The 16924-nt window shown below is 39.5% G+C and overlaps 1 protein-coding gene across 1 annotated transcript; it reads right to left on the bottom strand.

The window, feature by feature from the left end:
- Nucleotides 1–1451: 1451 nt before the first annotated feature.
- On the bottom strand, nt 1452–3645 carry LOC102030289 (lymphotactin-like). The gene is made up of 3 exons (XM_013521369.1): nt 3585–3645; nt 2454–2568; nt 1452–1640 (listed from the first exon to the last, which is right to left on the bottom strand). Exons 1-3 carry the CDS (start codon nt 3643–3645, stop codon nt 1472–1474), a joined length of 345 nt encoding a protein of 114 aa, XP_013376823.1. The 3' UTR covers nt 1452–1471.
- Nucleotides 3646–16924: the final 13279 nt, after the last annotated feature.

Below are 16924 nucleotides of genomic sequence, written 5' to 3'. Positions count from 1 at the left end.
CTCGCACACATTGGATTATTATTATTATTACCTCAGTCAAACCCTAGTGTCAGGGAGGCACTCAGGAAGGGAAAGTACATAAATCAGTCAGGAAACCCTTTACTCATTCTTTGTGACTTTGTTCATTGTCACCCCTCACAGAGCACAAGTTCTAATCTCACTTACTAAGGGATTGTTTTCTTTAAAACATCTTTGAAAGTTATTGTGGACAAATGGCATTGAGATGGGATAGGTGGTCCCATTTTTGGCAGGAGGGTAACTTTTAATTGCATCCACCTTAGCTATGTGACCAGAAGTGAGGTGATTCCAACAAGCTCCCCTCAGTCACCCTCTGAAGGCTGTTGATATTGTTGAGTGTCTCCTCAGGAGTAGATGGTGGCTAGGGTTCCTCTGCTGTCAGAACTATCAAGAGAAGGCCAGTCCTTACCACTCAGAGTCAGATAGGATAGGGTTTGCGTCTTTAGCTACTTAGAGAGTAGGACTATAAACATGAAGCACATCAGCAATTTAGCGAGAATACAAGAGAGCAAGACCTTGGGGTGGTGAGTGACGCAGTGAAAACTGAATTAGAAGTGTGCTATAAATTGTGATTATATCAAGAAATATTACACTTGATTATTTCTGAGGGTTGTTAAAAGCTTAACTTCCTTGATAATTAGCACAGTGTCAATGCAGAAACAATCACGAGGGGGTAAGGTATTGCCTAACTCAAAAATCATTGATTTTGTCAGAATACATATATATTTTTGCACCAAAAACCTAACTTTAACTAACTGAACAAGTGAAAAAATGACAAGTCTTGTCCCCTCCTACCTTGTTATTTCCTGGAGATCAAACTGGAGTGAAGCCACCTTTTGAGTAGTAGATCCTCATGGTAGGAAGGCAATGACAACTGGATGACTTTTTTCCTTATTCTTTTTTTTTTTTTTTTTTTTTTTTCTCCGGTACCAGGAACCGAACTCATGACCTTGCGCTTGCCAGGCAGGCGCTTTGCCGCTGAGCTAAATCCCCAGCCCTCTTTTTTCCTTATTCTACAAATAGCACTTTGTTATGAGGACAAATTGACAAGTCGACATAGATCTTGAGTCACCTTTAACTCAAGTTTAGACTCATTACAACCTGGGACCTAAGAGTGATGAACATAGCTTTCCTCTCTGATTACCCCTGGCCAGGACCTTCCCTTCCATGGACACCATTGAACAGAGACACCCTGTTAGGTCATGAATAGAGCATCAGGGATATGTTACAGTCCCCTAAATATAATGAATAGGCCTCAGAATAATTGTTAATGATAAATATTTATTAACTATATCATCTAAATGAATATGAAAGACATTACAATAACAATATAAGTATACAATTTTACTAATACAGCACTTACATAAAAGACGAGTATAACCTAATTAGTCCATGAGCTTGTGGAAAGACATGAGCTGGCCAGCTAAGGAGGGGACAGGGTGTGGGAAGCCCTCTACTGGGACAGGGTCACAGGTGTATGGGCAGACTGCTGGGCTCCTGTAGGGTTGGTCTGGATCCTGTTTCTTCTCATGTTGGACTTGCTGTCCACACTTTTAATTGCTGCTTTCACCCATGTGGCCTCTGGGTCAGCACAGACTTTGAGGCCATGTCTGGTAATAAAACTGCAAAGCAAGGAAAAGATAGATGGTGTTAGCTACATTCTCCAAGTCCCAGTGCAAAGAGTTAAGATTCAGCCAGATACAAGGAGACTTGCCCAGAAGTTAGCCAAAGAAATAGTCTTAGAGAACTCATAGGCTGTAATGAACACCTTTCTCCTGCCATCATTTTCACATAAAGGAGGAATGTCTCTAGGTAGATTCTGGCTCCTTTGTCCCCCATAATTTACAGACTCTTTTTGCCACCAGTTCTATCAAATGGTGTAATTAAACTGGACAATTAAAATCTTCTAATTCAGTTATTGCATATCCTAATCCTTTTCAAACCTAGACATATTTATTTTTTGGATTGAAGGTGATTTCTTTAATTTCTTAGAGTAAAGCCTATAAATATGTATTGGGGAAACTGCTAGCCCTAAAAATGAGATCTGGAGAGCGAATGACCAGTCCTTTGATAGCCCCAGCATGCACGATACTGCATACTCAGCTCTCTGCCTCTTTCCCACCCTACTTTGGCTCTGTGGGCAAGTCCTGGCCTGGAGTAGCCATGTCTAAGCCTCAGCCTCATAACTGGGCATGGTGTTCAGGTGGTTTCCAGCCAGACTCTTCTCTTAGGCAAAGTCAGAAGAGAAGACTTACATTCCTTTCTGAGGCTGAATTTTGGCAATGATCGTTACTTAGGAAGGGTGCATAAAGAGATGAGGAATACGGACAATTGCGGGGGCTGCAGGGGAACTGGAGGCTTTCCTCCACACTGATATGTCTTCCTGATGGTTCTCTGTTTCTCTACACCAAGCCCAGCCACGGGGAGACACTCACATCACTGTCCTCACGGAGCCCTCCTTGATGGTGTAGGTCTTGATTCTGCTCACTGGCAGTCGCTGGGTTGTTAGGCTCCCACAGACATTGTTTTCTGGCATTTCACTCCCCACCCCTGGTTAGACAAAACAGATGAATAAACTCTAAGTCCACAATTACCAAGTTCAGAGAAAACAACTCACTGGTTCCATGTAAGCCCATGTAGGAATGTGGGGTCCCTGTTCTTTTTGGGAAAAGATGGTGTTTACTGGCATCCTTAGTCTCCTGTACATCATACAGTCTTAGTCAGATCTAATTTAAAAAATTAGATCAAGCACATAGCTTCAGGGGCCTCATCATGGTGAGAAAAAATAACAAGGCGTTCTCTGTGCCTGTATTTTCAGGGCTGCTGTGATAGGGAGCTAATGTCCCAGTGATACTCCCTCATTCATTTCTACTTATCCCCTGCCTGCTGTGACCCTAGTGCTGGAGGCGCTCATGAGGACAGATACAGACCCCGGGGCACATCTGCTAGTGAGAGGCAGGGCAGCAAACAAGCGAAGAGAGTATGCAGTTTCCAATGGTGTAAGCGTCACTGTGCTAGAGCGCATGAGACAGTGTGATGGAGAGTAATTTGGGCAAGGCAACTTTTAACTGGGGAAGCAGCTTGTTTGACTGAATGAATAAAGTCTTCTCATTTTAATGGAAAATGTGAACTGTACAAGGGGAGTGTTTCCTAGAGAGTTCATCATCAAAAGAATGGGCCAAGAGAAATTAAACTGTGAAGTTTGGAGAACCACATTACATTGCAAAAGGAAAAAGTAACTTGGAAAAGTCGATAATATTAAGGGTTTGGTAAAATCTAATCCAAGCTTCCGAGCACTGATGAGCATAGGCCCCAAATGGTCAGGAAATTTACCCCAAATCACCCAATTAGAAAGATTTGGAGCCGGATACTACCCAGTTCTCTCCGTTTTGGGAGTCTACCCAGTGCCCTAGAGTTATATTCCACTCCCTGTCTGCATATGGGAAGTCTGAGGCTCAGCTTGGGGCTGCAGTTTCTTGCAGTCAAAACCCAAGTCAAACCCAAAGAGGTGTGCCCACCCGCCTCGCATCCCTGCTCCTCATCTCCAAAGCAGCTTCTGGACTTACCTTCCACAGTGCATGTGGCGAGGCAGCAGGCGCCCAGGACGGCCACGAGGAGAAGCCTCATGGCTGGGGTCTTGCTGAGCTCTGCAAGGAGAGAGTGATCATCAGCCTCCTCCTCAGATTCTTTTATTCCTGCAGTGGTCAGCGCACTTCCTGTGGAGAGATGGGGCTTTTGGGGTGGGCGTGGAACAGTGGAAAGTCTTTGCAATACTGGTGCTTTTTCTTAAAAAGAAAAGGTCCTTTGCCCTGTTCATACTAACCTCACACATTGTGGCCTTTTCCTCTTCTGTGGTGAATGTGTCAATGAAACCAAATTTATAACTAAAGAAAACGTGATTGTCTCATCTCCAGCCACAAGAGTCAGACCTCCCATTGCAGATGTGCCCCACAGCCCTGTCAGTGTCATAGCCCTGCATGGGACAGTGTAAGGACGTGAGGTGCAGTGGTCCCTGTGGTCTGTCCCATCTGCCTCCTAAGGTCACTATTAAAGTTGTCTTTGCACCAACTGCATTCAAAAAAAAAAAAGAGAGAATATCATGGCATTCTGACAGTTTTCATTTTTAATACCTTTTCAGGCTGTACTCTTTTCAGATTTATCTATTAATACACTATTAATATTACTATGATCATTACAAATAATGTTTGAACATCAATTTAAATCTTTCCATGTTTCTTTAGTGTTTATATTTCCACTTTGAGCAAATGTATGCACATACACATTAAACCATCTCATTATTCATTGTAATATACATCATGTTTATAAAGTCAGTTTTCATTAGTATATACTGAGTTATATCCTTTTAATAATCAGAGAGTCCTGAGTAAAATCAAAAAACCATTTCTGTAATTCCTCTGTGTTTGCTATATAGCCTGACCAAAATATAGTTTTGTAGAATTTGCAGTTCTCCAGCAGGATTTCAGTATATCAGTTGCACTACAACCTTGCTGGCAGTCATTTTTTTGTTTTTATTACACATAAATATCAGTAAATATATTTATTGAATATATGTATAGTTAAAGGCTTTGCCATTTCTAGTATGAATACATAAATAAATTCCTTTCCCATGATAATTACAGAGATTTTTCATTAATGACATGTAAGTTTCCATCCAGGCTGTACTCTGAACTTCAGAATGTTTTAAATTACTTCTACGTTGACAGCACTGGGTTTTAACCTCTAAACAGGTCTTCCATTCAAACTGCTGCTTCTTTTTGACATGGAGTAATGCTCTCTCTTCCATCCAATTTCTAAATCTGATCTATACTGGGAGTCATCTTAGACTTATTGAATTATAGGACTCTGATATACTGCTGTTGGGAATGGAAATTATTACAGCCAGTATGGAGGGCAATATGGAATTTTCTAAAAAAAAAAAAACAACCAACTAAAACTAGAACTACCGTATATGATCCAGCTATCCTACTACTGGGTATATCTCCAAAGGAAAGAAAGTCAGTGTGCTAAAGAAATGCCAGCCTGACCAGGTTTACTGCATCACTATTCACAGCAAAGATGTGGAATCAACCTAAGTGTCAGCAGTGGATGAGTGGATAAAGAAAAGGTGATATTTGTACACAATAGAGCACTATTCCACCATACAAAGTAGAAAATCCTGTCTTTTTCAATAGCATGGTTGAACCAGTAGGGCCTTACATAAAGTGAAATAAGGCAGGCAAACAGAGACAAATGCCACATATTCCCACTCAGATGTGGAATATAGAAAAAGTGGATCTCCCAGAAGCACAGAAGAAATAGTGCTTACCAGGGGTTGTGCCGGGCAGCAAGAAGGCAACAGGGTGATATTAGTCAAAGAATACCAAACTTCAGTTAGGAGGAAAAATAAGCTCAACAGATCTTTTCTATAAATGGCAACTATACTAACAATATACACTGTATTCTTGACAAATGCTAAGAGGTGTAAAGTGTGCTCAGCACAAAGAGAACTTTGAGGCAGTGGGCATGTTAATTAGCTAAACGTAGTCTTTCTACAAATGCCATGTACATATACTTCAAAACATTATGTTGTACACGATGAATACAATTTTGCCCATCAATTTAGTTAATAAATAAAAATTAAAAAGAAACAGAAAGTGAAGAGATTATGCCTTTGGCTTCTCAGGATTTCCTTCAAGTAGACAATTTGACTAAATGCTGGAATTCTATTTAGCGTATTGAAAGGCAATTTCCTAAACTCTCAGTGTGGATTCTTCACTTTCAGTTTGTCTATATAAATAAAGAAGATTATATTAAATTTAAACTAGTGCACATGGGATATTCTGAGGTTTGAAACTATTTATTTAGTTCTTCAACCTTAATAGATTTCCTGATTTTAAGCAGTTGGTTAAATGGCTCCACCTCATGGCATCTCTTACAAGCCCTGTCGGTTCCTAGTTCACACCTCTAGAGTGTGGATTAATCAGATTGCTGGATTATTCTTCCCTGTAGCTTTCTTTCACTCATCCTAGTCTCATCCAGTGAAGCATATAAATTACAGCAATCCTTTCCAAGTACTTGAATATGGCTATGTTAATTAGCTAAACATAGTGTTTCTACAAATACCATGTACATATACTTCAAAGCATTATGTTGTACATGATGAACAAAATTTTGTCCATCAATTTAGTTAATAAATAAATAGTAAGAAAAAACAGAAAGTGAAGAGATTACTTCCTTCCTTCCTGAGGGTCTCTTTGCTTTAGTCCAAAGCTTCCAACATTTAACCCTCCCTCTGAGCTATCTACTACTTAGGGTGGAATGTATTTTTTGGTAACATTTTATTATTGAGAAACAATGATCTAGTCCCATCGAGGAGCAAGAGCAGATGAGGTGGGGCGCGTTTGGCGTGGTGTGGTTATAGACTAGGAACAAAGACAGAATAGGAGACTAGGAAGTGGGGAAATGTAATCTAGATCTGTGTCTCAAACAGAGTAAATAAGGTTTACCATTCCCTGCCATAGCTAGATATTCATCATTAATTCAATGATACTCTTGGGGTTCAACTTTTAAAAGGATAAATATAAAAGAAAGGTTACTGTGATTGTTATTTTCTCTGAGACATGCCTTGACATAGTGTCTCCCCCCCCCCCCCCCCGGTACTGGGAATTGAACTCACAACCTTGCACTTGCCAGGCAGGCGCTGTGCCGCTGAGCTAAATCCCCCGCCCCAGCATAGTGTCTTAACAATGTCATATATTAGTTTTTCTCCCTAAATTAAAAGATTTGTTGTGTTTTTTTCTGAGGGAGTGTGATTATTGTAAATAAATTTAGACCCTATAGAAAAGGTTTTTTTAAAGTAGCATTCACCTAAATCCTGGTCTCCAGGGCTAAGCCACTGTTAACGGCTCTTCTCCCAAACATCTGAGTGAATACACCTGTGCATCTTTCATTCCCGCTTTTCTTCAGCATTTCACAGCTGTGAGCATAGTACGTACACAGTACATGAGGCTTGGCACTAATGGCTAATAAGCACCATCCTTAAAACAATATAAAAATTAAGTAGAATTATTATCTACTTTTGGTAGATGAGACAGCAGAGGCTGGATGAGGTTAAGAGATTCAGTAGCCCAGTCACACTCACACAGCTTAGTGAAGTATAGTGAAGACTTAAACCTATGCATGCACACACCAAGGCCAAGCTAGTAAGCAGTGCCTTGTACTAGGAGACAATCTCTGGCACACATTTAATCCCCTACTGATGAATCCTTATGTTCTTCCTTTTTGTCAACCTTAACCACACAGCCCTGAGCATATGAATTTCTTCAACCTTTTTATATTTATCTGTGCATTTCTTCAGTGTAAATTCTCTACAGGAAGTTTGCTCAGGGTATCTATTTCCTGTACACATACTGTTTCCTTAAAAAAGGTGTGAAATTTTCAATGTGTAAAAATGATGTTGCCTGGCTGTATGTAATGCATGAAATTGAAGTTTACAGGAGGTCATATAGGTCCTACTGTACACTTCCTCCAATCAGAAATAAAAGCAGCTGTTTTCCCAAATTTTTACCAATATGTGGTTTCACCAATTAATTTACCCACTGCCAATTTATAGGTGATAAGTTATAAGATGTATCTCATTGTTGTTCAATTTTAAAAGTTTTGGATACAGGGAAATGTGATAGTTTTGAAAATGTGTTATGAATTCCGTTTTCACTGTAATGTTTGTCCCTTTCTTCTTTTTTATGATAGCTGTTTTTCTATAAAATTTCTGACAGCAGCAATGCTAGTAATATATAAAAGTGAAGGTCCTCGGTATAAAGTCTATGTAATTCTGACTTTTATTGGGAGATACAAACACATCCCGCAAACAGGAAATGTTGGCCTTAAGGGTCTGGCAGTCCTGGGTTCAAATCTTCACTGTACCTTCACTCTGTATCACTATTTTCACTAAGCTTTGTGAGTGTGAATGTGCTACTTGATCTCTTAACCTCATCAAGCCTCAGCTTTCTCATCTACCAAATGTAGATAATAATTCTACCTCATTTCTTATATGGTTTTAAGAATGAGACAAGTTGATGCACATTAATAATTAGCACAAAGCCTTACACATTGCACACATACAGTATGCTCATTTTCCTCAAGAATGTCTGCTCTGAGAACTTCAGCTTTAAAAAGATAGATGAAATACTTTTATTTTCTTGTTTCTTGCCTAAGATCTAGACTGGAGAATTCCGCAAAACAGAAAACTATCCTGTATCTGTGGCATTTTGGGGAGGACACTCATCAAATCACTAAGGGATAGAAGGTTACTTACTTACTCAAGGGCATTTTCCTATGTGTCTGTTATTGAACAGGTGACCCATTACAAAGAAACATCGCTTAAAGGGAGGGCAAGAAAGTCTCTGCCATGGATACCAGGAAAGTTCTGTCATAAACTGGCTTTGAGGAATCAGCCAGTCACTTGGTTTTCAGCAGCTCCATGTTCCTGTGTTTGTATTGGGAACAACACTTGTCAACCTCATGGAAAGTGAGAGCTTGAAATATTGTGGCTGCACAATGCTCAGTAGTGCACTAACAAACACATCTAATTTATAACCTTGCTCTTTTGCTTTTACCATGTAAAGTAGATGATAGTCTGCATCAGACAGACAATGAAATCAAACTAAGGAAATTGGGTAGTTTGTGGATTTATTTTTATTTTATTTCATTTTATTTTCAATTTCAGGATAGTTAAAGGGCAAAGGAGAGAGGGAAGGGGAGGGAAGGAAGACAGAAGGGAATATGATATGATAAGAACTGAGCAAGTTGCCCATGCAATGTGTGTAAGATCCTCTGTTAGAGTATAAAATAAGGCATGACTCATGCTCTGGTGAATGATACACACACACACACACACACACACATATATAAATATATCATATATTAACATATACTATTAATGTTTTATTAATATAGGTCATTTTTATGGTTTGTGTCTAGATGTCTTCCCATAGCCTCATGCAGTCATGGGGCAGGCTTCTAGAGCTTTTTTGATTGATCCATGGTCCAATGCTGGGATTATGGGTGTGAGTGCTACACCCACCCTGGGGTGAGCCGCATGCATACAATACAGGGAGGGAAAGAGGCTTGCTCTCTGTTCCTCCCCCTTTTTGTTCTTGTTGCTTTTGCTATTTTCCACCACCATGAACTGTTGCCACTGTGCCACGCCACTCTGCCTTGGAACCAGCCGATTATGGACTGAAACCTCCACAAACTGTGACATACATAAGCCTTTCCTTCCTTAATTCTGGGTGTTGGGAATTTTGTCCCAGCAATGAGAGAAAAGTAACCAAGACAGTCCTGAATATATAAAAATATTTATATGCATATGTTTGTTGTAATGTGACAAATGCTACGGTACCTTCATTAATTACTTGAAATGCACTGAATCTCAACGAAGCACAAATGACTCTGGGATGATGAGGCATAGACTCACTCTTGGGCACTGACATTGTGCTATGGTTAATATGTGGATAATAGACCGTCACTCCATGAAGCAGAGAAGGGGTCTAAGGATGGACATTGGGAAGCCAAGGTCTGAAGGATGAACAGAGGAGGGTAGTCTGTTGGTCTTTCCTGGATGTTTTATACCACAGACCAGTTCTGCAAGTTGTGATGAAAAGGCAGTGGGTTGATGAAAAGGCAGTGGGTTGGGTTCATTTCTAAGAAACTTGGGGCACGTTGTACATTATAACGCATGGTACGAGTAACCATGTCAAATGCTCTGGGAAGTCATGCAGCAAGATTTAGTTAACTCAGCATCTCCTAAACTTTATTGATGACAGAACTCATTTTCATGGAAGGCTTCAACTGGAGACTCATTTCAGACACACCTGTTTGGAGTGTGGGCTCTGTCTACGGATGGTGGCTTTAAAAGTATAAGTGGGATGGGATGGGGTGCTAACCCCAGTGGTTAGCCTGTTCCAGGTCTACCTGGGAACAAGGGAAATTAGAGATATTTTGATGGTGAACTCAACACCGGCAGAGACAGCTTGATACTCAGTAGAAATCTAATTTGATGTTTAGGTCCAGAAATTAATATTAATTAATGATTTATACTTTTATCCTTTGATTTCTTTTTACTTTTACACAAGATACTGTGCAAAGACAATTAAGTTTTTCACCAAAAAAAGAATCAAAAGCTGTATAGATAAGAAACAAAACAAAACAAAACAATTTTGTTGTCATGGACTTTGACTGATAAGAATCCAATCTATAAGATTACTTTTAATGACTTGAGTCACTGGGTTTGTTTAAATGAAGTGATAATATCCGTATCTGATAGATATTCTCTACAATAAGCACCTATTAATATGAGCCCAAGTTTCAGCCTCACATTTTTGCAAATAAAGTTTTATTAGAACCGACTAAGTCCATTACCTTACTGATCAACTATGGCTTGTACACTACCACAGCGAAACTGATTAGTTGCATGGTTTTTTCTTCCATCTGATTCATACAGAAAATGCTTACTGATTCCCATTATGTTCAAGGGGAAATCAACTATGTAAAATATACAGAGAGAAGAGCAGGACTTAAACAAATACACCAAGACATTTACAACTAAGAACTCCCTCAGGAAATGCCCAAGTTTGTGGTGAGGCGTGGGGAGGGAAGAGGAGGTCCAGTCAAAGCTAGCTTCTCACATCCTGTACTAGCTGTTTTAGTGACTGATTTCTTGTGAAGGTACAGCATATTAATCTGAAGGCATTTTCTCATTAGGTGAGTGCATAGTTATCTTGGTTGCTTGATAAAAGGTGTGCAGCCACAAATACAGAACTCAAAGAAATGTCTAAAAAGGTCTGTGGTTTACAAAATGTTGAAAACCACTGCTCTGTACCGCTTAGGTGTGGATTACTCAGGGCCAGGAGCACACAGGCTCAAGGGAAAGGCGGAAATGCTGTGCGTTGACCACTATAGAGACGCTGCTTAAAAATAGTCTTGGTTACATTGCTCACGATCAGTGGAGAATCTGAACAGGTGATGGAGTAAAAAAAAATCTACACTTCCTGGAAGATTGGTCTGGGAAGAGCAAAGGCACTAGTCTCTTGATGTCAAACCAATCACATCAAGACACTAATATCATAAGAAAAAAATTTTTTTGCAAGATTTCCATTTTTGCTATAGTGTACTATAAATCTGAAATGCTCTGTGGTGTATGATTTAAAGCATTTTTGGATTTCTAAACCTGGTATCAGTGAGACTCAAGCTGTCTGCCAAAGAAAGACACACAAGTCAGCACCTGACACCGACATTAGTGACTGAGAGCCGAAAAAGGAGCCTGTTCGGGAGATGCCACGAGCTGCACTGGGACCTGTGAGCTGTGAACCAGATCAGCCAGACCCTCTCCTGGCTCAGCCTCTAAGGATGGATTACATGAAGGAGAATCACAATCATCTCTGTCCCACAGGTCTCCACATTAGAGGCAGAATGTGCAGCACGTCTCTATCATAGGAGGGACTCAGGAAATAGCAGAGATTTTAACCAAATGACAGACACTGCAACCATCAAATTTTAACTGTCAGTGAAGCTGGGGATAAAGGGACAACATATAGTTTTTCTTGGAGGATAGGATGATGTTTTTATGAATAATTACTGTTTCGAAAGCCAGCTAAGCCTGTGACTCTCTGCTTCTCCTTCCTAGCTTCCTGTGCATATCTGAAACGCCAGGAGGAAGAGGCAAGCCCGTCACTGCACACCTTTGACCTCTTCCTGGAAGACATCCCCGTCTTCCCAGTGGAGTGACCGGTCACAAAGACAAGACCTCCTGACCGCAGAGCACGAGGGCACAGAATGTTATGGACTACCCGATTTTCAGATGAACTAAAACAACTTTTAAAATTTTTAATGTATATAGATATCTTTCCAAGATTTTTTTTTCTAGTAGAACAGAAAGGAAAAAGTGTAAATGTTTGATGGCAGATGCTTCCTTAGTTTTAAAGCCTTGGGTCAATCATCTAGTACAAAGACCCTTGTTTTGTCAGAGCGCATGTATTAACTTGAAGGGTGCATGATCCTGGACATCTGAAAGAGACCCCAAAATTGATTGTGGAGTCAAATTGATCGAGTATTGGCTTCTGAGAAGCCTGGCCTCATCGCTGTCTATAAAGCAACAGCCCTTCCTTGCTCCTAAAGTTCCTAGTTGCCTACTGTGCTGTGATTCACAGCTCTATCGTCACCACCTGACTGTTTTGTGTACTGCACCCTGGGGGCTGCTGTTCTCTCCCTGTTAGAATGTACAGTCAGTGGGAGTGAAGACTTTGCTTCAGCACTGAATCCTCAGAGCCTGTAATGCAGGAACTCAGTACATATTTATTGAGTGAATAAAGATGAACCGCTTTTGTGTCATGTTTTTCTAAGAACTTAAAGCAGAAACACAGTTCAAAGCACTGTGTAGTTTGTGATGGCGATGACCCTTCACACAAATATTGTCCTAATGGGGCAAAGAATATAAGGTGGAAAAGGTCAAAGGACATGCAGTGGACTACAAATTATCCAATCAATCTGCCACCTTCTAATGAAAGAAAACAGAGTTATGGGGAAAATCAAGAAGCAAAAGTCTGCTCTGTTACCTCCCTCAAAGGGCTCAATGAAAGGCAGAAGGCAGAAGGCAGACGCCACCAGCGCAGATATAATCTGAGTGAGGCAAGGAAGATGGACACATTTGTGCTTTGCTTTTTCAGCCACACAGGGGACACAGCCTGTTCTGGAAAGGGGCGTGGTGGAGGGTGCCTGTGGAGGCCATGGGCCCACACAGGAGTCGTCACCATCCTCCTTGAGCTCCTTTGCTGCTGGTCCTCCGGGTGCCACATGGCCAGGACAGGCCTTTGAGTAAGACCACGGACAACCTGCTTGGTGACCCGGGAGGCCACATGGTCCAACACATCTGCTTCCTTCCTTCTGCATTGCGCAGTGATGTCACTTGAAGGACCTGAATAAGTTTGCAAAAATTTAATAGATTATTCAGTGTCATGCTTTTAAGAATTGTGTTCAATATCCTTAATTTTAGCTTAAGGCATTTTACTGTATTCATAACAGCTTCCTTCTAATACCTAATGTTTTATATTCCTTTTAATTTGTTAGGCTGAATTTATAAACATCTTGCCCTTTTTCCTTCTCTGTTATTTCACATAGCACAGTGTCCTCCAGGCTCATACATGTAATCCATGTATATCTAATATATACATATATAATATATATAATATCATGGAGGTATATGTATCATATATACCATATATAATATTTATCACGTACCATATGCATCATATATTTATCATCCATCATATATATCACATGTAGGATATATAAAAATATATGTCTGTTCTAGCTTAGGAACAATGTTAACAATACAGAAGATAATTAAATATTTTAAGACAAAACAAGGACTTTTAGCATAAGTAAGATGAATTTTTTAAAGGGACATCAGCATAATAATTTCAAGATAATCATATATTAATAGCACAACCAATCCAAAGAAATGATCAGTAGATCTTGTAGCTGAAATGGATCCCTACAAATTTTATGATTAATCTAGGTACTGTTGGAAGAATTTCCAGTTCAGGTCCCGGTTCACTGTAGACATGGTATTTCTAGAAATAAAGCCTACTTATTTCTGATGAAAAATAACTATTTTTCCTTTTCTTATGAACAGTTTTTGACCTTAATAATAGCAATTTATTGAAACACAGATAAAAAAGAAACTAAAATTATCTGTAATTCTACTACCCAGAGATAAAAATTCTCAGTATTTTTGAATTTGTCTTTTAATAATATTTTCTGTACTTTTATATACAGAGAGGAAGATGCAAAAAATGAGACTAAATAATATATACAGTTCCTTATCTTGTTTCATTTTTACCCCAAAACATTTACAAGTATATTATAGGTCTATAAATACAGAACTTTATTGTTTTCAACAGCCATAGAGAATTCTCTTAAAATATCTCATTAAATTTATTTAATATCACTCCTCTTGATGAACATTTAAATAATTTCCATTGGTGGGAGGAGATTCTTACAGAGGCCGCAGTGAACTTTCACATGTATCTTTGTGCATTCCTACGTGTGTCTTTAGGTAAACTCCCAGAAGCATAAATGCTGGGAAAAGTAGATGGTATCTGCTGGTTTCCAGAAATGAGAATCATTACACTCGTGGTATTCACCTCAGGGAAAAGGAATAAAATAAGTCTGGGTTTGTTTTTGAGGAAGCAGCATACAATCATGATAGAAGTAGATACACTAAGGAACTGGTGGTATTGCTAAAACCTGTTTCAGCCATATGGAGGCAAGTCAGTTGTTTTTTTTAAACAGTTCCCATCCTCTCTCTCTGCCTCTTTACACACACACACACACACACACACACACACTTTCCCTGTTGTACAGTTTTGTGGGTGTGTACTGTGTTGAGTGCTAGCAGCATCACAGTAGTGGAATCCACAGCCGGTCTATGTGGTTTATTGAAAGTAACCAAAGCTGCAGTAAAATTTCATCTCTACTGGTGACGAATACTTTCAAAACCATTAGTGCTAAACTCAGGCCACCATTAGACGTTTCCCCGAGGCTAAACTTAGTCACATGTACCCCACTTTCTCCAGCCGTCGTTCGCCCTCTCTAGCATCAGTGACCAGGGAAGCCAGGGTCCTTGTCTCAATTCATCTGCTCCCTCCACACAGTTCTATAAATTCTGATATCAGGGGCTGTAAGTAGAAGTTAAAACAACCTGTTTAGGTGCAAAAATATCCTTTCAGAAGTTGAGGAAAGCACCTTCATTGGGCATGGGAGGAGGTAAAGGGAAGGACTTAAGTATTGGCTTTCATTATAAAATCTCTACACTCAAATCTTCAAAAAAATGTAACAAAACTAAAACACAAAAGGAAGCACATTCTTCATTTTTACTCCTGACGCCAAGGATCAGTACGGAAAGAGCAGTGCGCACAGGATCACCGTGGGAAACCTCAAGGACAGAACTTTCCATTCCAAAGGTCCACAGGAGAAGGGTTTCTGTTGTAATCCTGTAAAAGGCCATAATTTTTATTCAGGACATGTAGTAAAGTTTTATAGTAGGAAAATGTCTACAGAAAGATCTTTATCAAGGAGATAACATCCACACACAGTCACAGAACGCAAACGTGATCAAAGGATTTGGGAGAGTTCAAAGGGAGGGTTGAAAGGTTGGAATCCTTGGACTAAAGCAAAGAGAACCTTAGAAAGGAGGCTGATCTTCAAGTACTGGGAAGGGTTTGCTGCAATTTATATGCTTCACTTATATAATGCTTTTATTCGCAAATAAAAATCCAAGATGCTCAATTCCACTTGAATTTCAGAAGAACAAACGATTTTTAGTATAAGTAGTTCCCAGGCAATAATTAGGATATCTTTATGCTAAAAGTGATTTGTTGTTTATCTGAAATTCAGATGCAACTGGTAATCCTGTGTTTTTATCTGGCAACCCTGGCTGGAGGAATTTTTAAAAGAATTCAGTGAAATTGTGATACAGAAATATGCCCTAGAGAGGAGCAGATCGGGCTCCTGCCCTGTGCCTCACTCTCAATCTCCCTGCTCAAGAAGCAATGAATCATGCAGGAGCAGCATATGCTAGATATATTATATAGTATAAGCATTATAATTTATATGCTGTAATTTATATGAGCCTAGGATGAGTGAAAGAACGCTACAGAGAAGAATAACCCAGCAATCTGATTAACCCATGCTCTAGAGGTGTGAGCTAGGAATTGGCAGGGCTTGTAAGAGATGCCATGAGGTGGAGCCATTTAATCAACTGCTTAAAATTGGGAAATCTATTAAGGTTGAAGAACTAAATACAGTTTCAGACCTCAGAACATCTGGTATATACTAGTTTTAATTTAACATAATCTTTTTTACTTGTGGAATACCTGCTTCTAAATCTCCATAAGCCGACTACCATGTTTGTCTCTGGCTTGGTACTTAGTAACTGTATGGCCTTGCTTAGTGGATTGAGCTGCCTCAGTTTCCCTATCTATATGAAATGAAAGTAATAATACTATCACATGGGTTGTTTTGAGAATTAAATGTGCTAACGTATGCAAAATACTTAGAATTATTCCTGGCATGCTATATACTCACATTGTTAATGTAGTATAAATACGATATAAAACTGTGTGTACCTGAGAATGAAAGTTTTCAAAAATATTTTAGAGTCATGTTATGTGAAGAAAATTGTCAGTTTAGTAAAGGGAGAACAAAAGACTTGATCTTACATAAGTGACTGAACAATTGCAGGAGGGAGATTTCCCTGAATATCTAGATATCTAACCTTCCTTTTCACTTCCTGATTTAACATTTGAACAGCAAACCCTGATCTAGCATATGCTGCTCCAACATGATTCATTGCTTCTTGAGCAGGGAGATTGAGAGTGAGGCACAGGGCAGGAGCCCGATTTGCTCCTCTCTAGGGCATATTTCTGTATCACAATTTCATTGAATTCTTTTAAAAATTCCTCCAGCCAGGGCTGCCAGATAAAAACACAGGATTACCAGTTACATCTGAATTTCAGATAAACGACAAATCACTTTTAGCATAAAGATATCCTAATTATTGCCTGGGAACTACTTATACTAAAAATCATTTGTTCTTCTTCTGAAATTCAAGTGGAATTGAGCATCTTGGATTTTTATTTGCTAAATCTGGCAGCCCTACTTGCATCTCTGAGATCATGAAGCTATAATTCACTTGGGCACAGTTCTCAGCTGCTGGTTGCAAAGAGAATATCATCTTCCTGTTAAATTTTATTTCCCAACCAAAATGTACTCTGATTACTTTTCTAGTATAAGCAATCATAATCTTATACGGGTGTGATTGTTTTAGAACACAACTCACAGTCATGGA

The sequence above is a fragment of the Chinchilla lanigera genome, unplaced genomic scaffold (genome assembly GCF_000276665.1).
Source record: "Chinchilla lanigera isolate Chin_1 unplaced genomic scaffold, ChiLan1.0 scaffold00061, whole genome shotgun sequence".
Taxonomy (NCBI): domain Eukaryota; kingdom Metazoa; phylum Chordata; class Mammalia; order Rodentia; family Chinchillidae; genus Chinchilla; species Chinchilla lanigera.
Note: the sequence above shows the minus strand (reverse complement) of the source record. Positions and strands in the feature narration are given on the sequence as shown.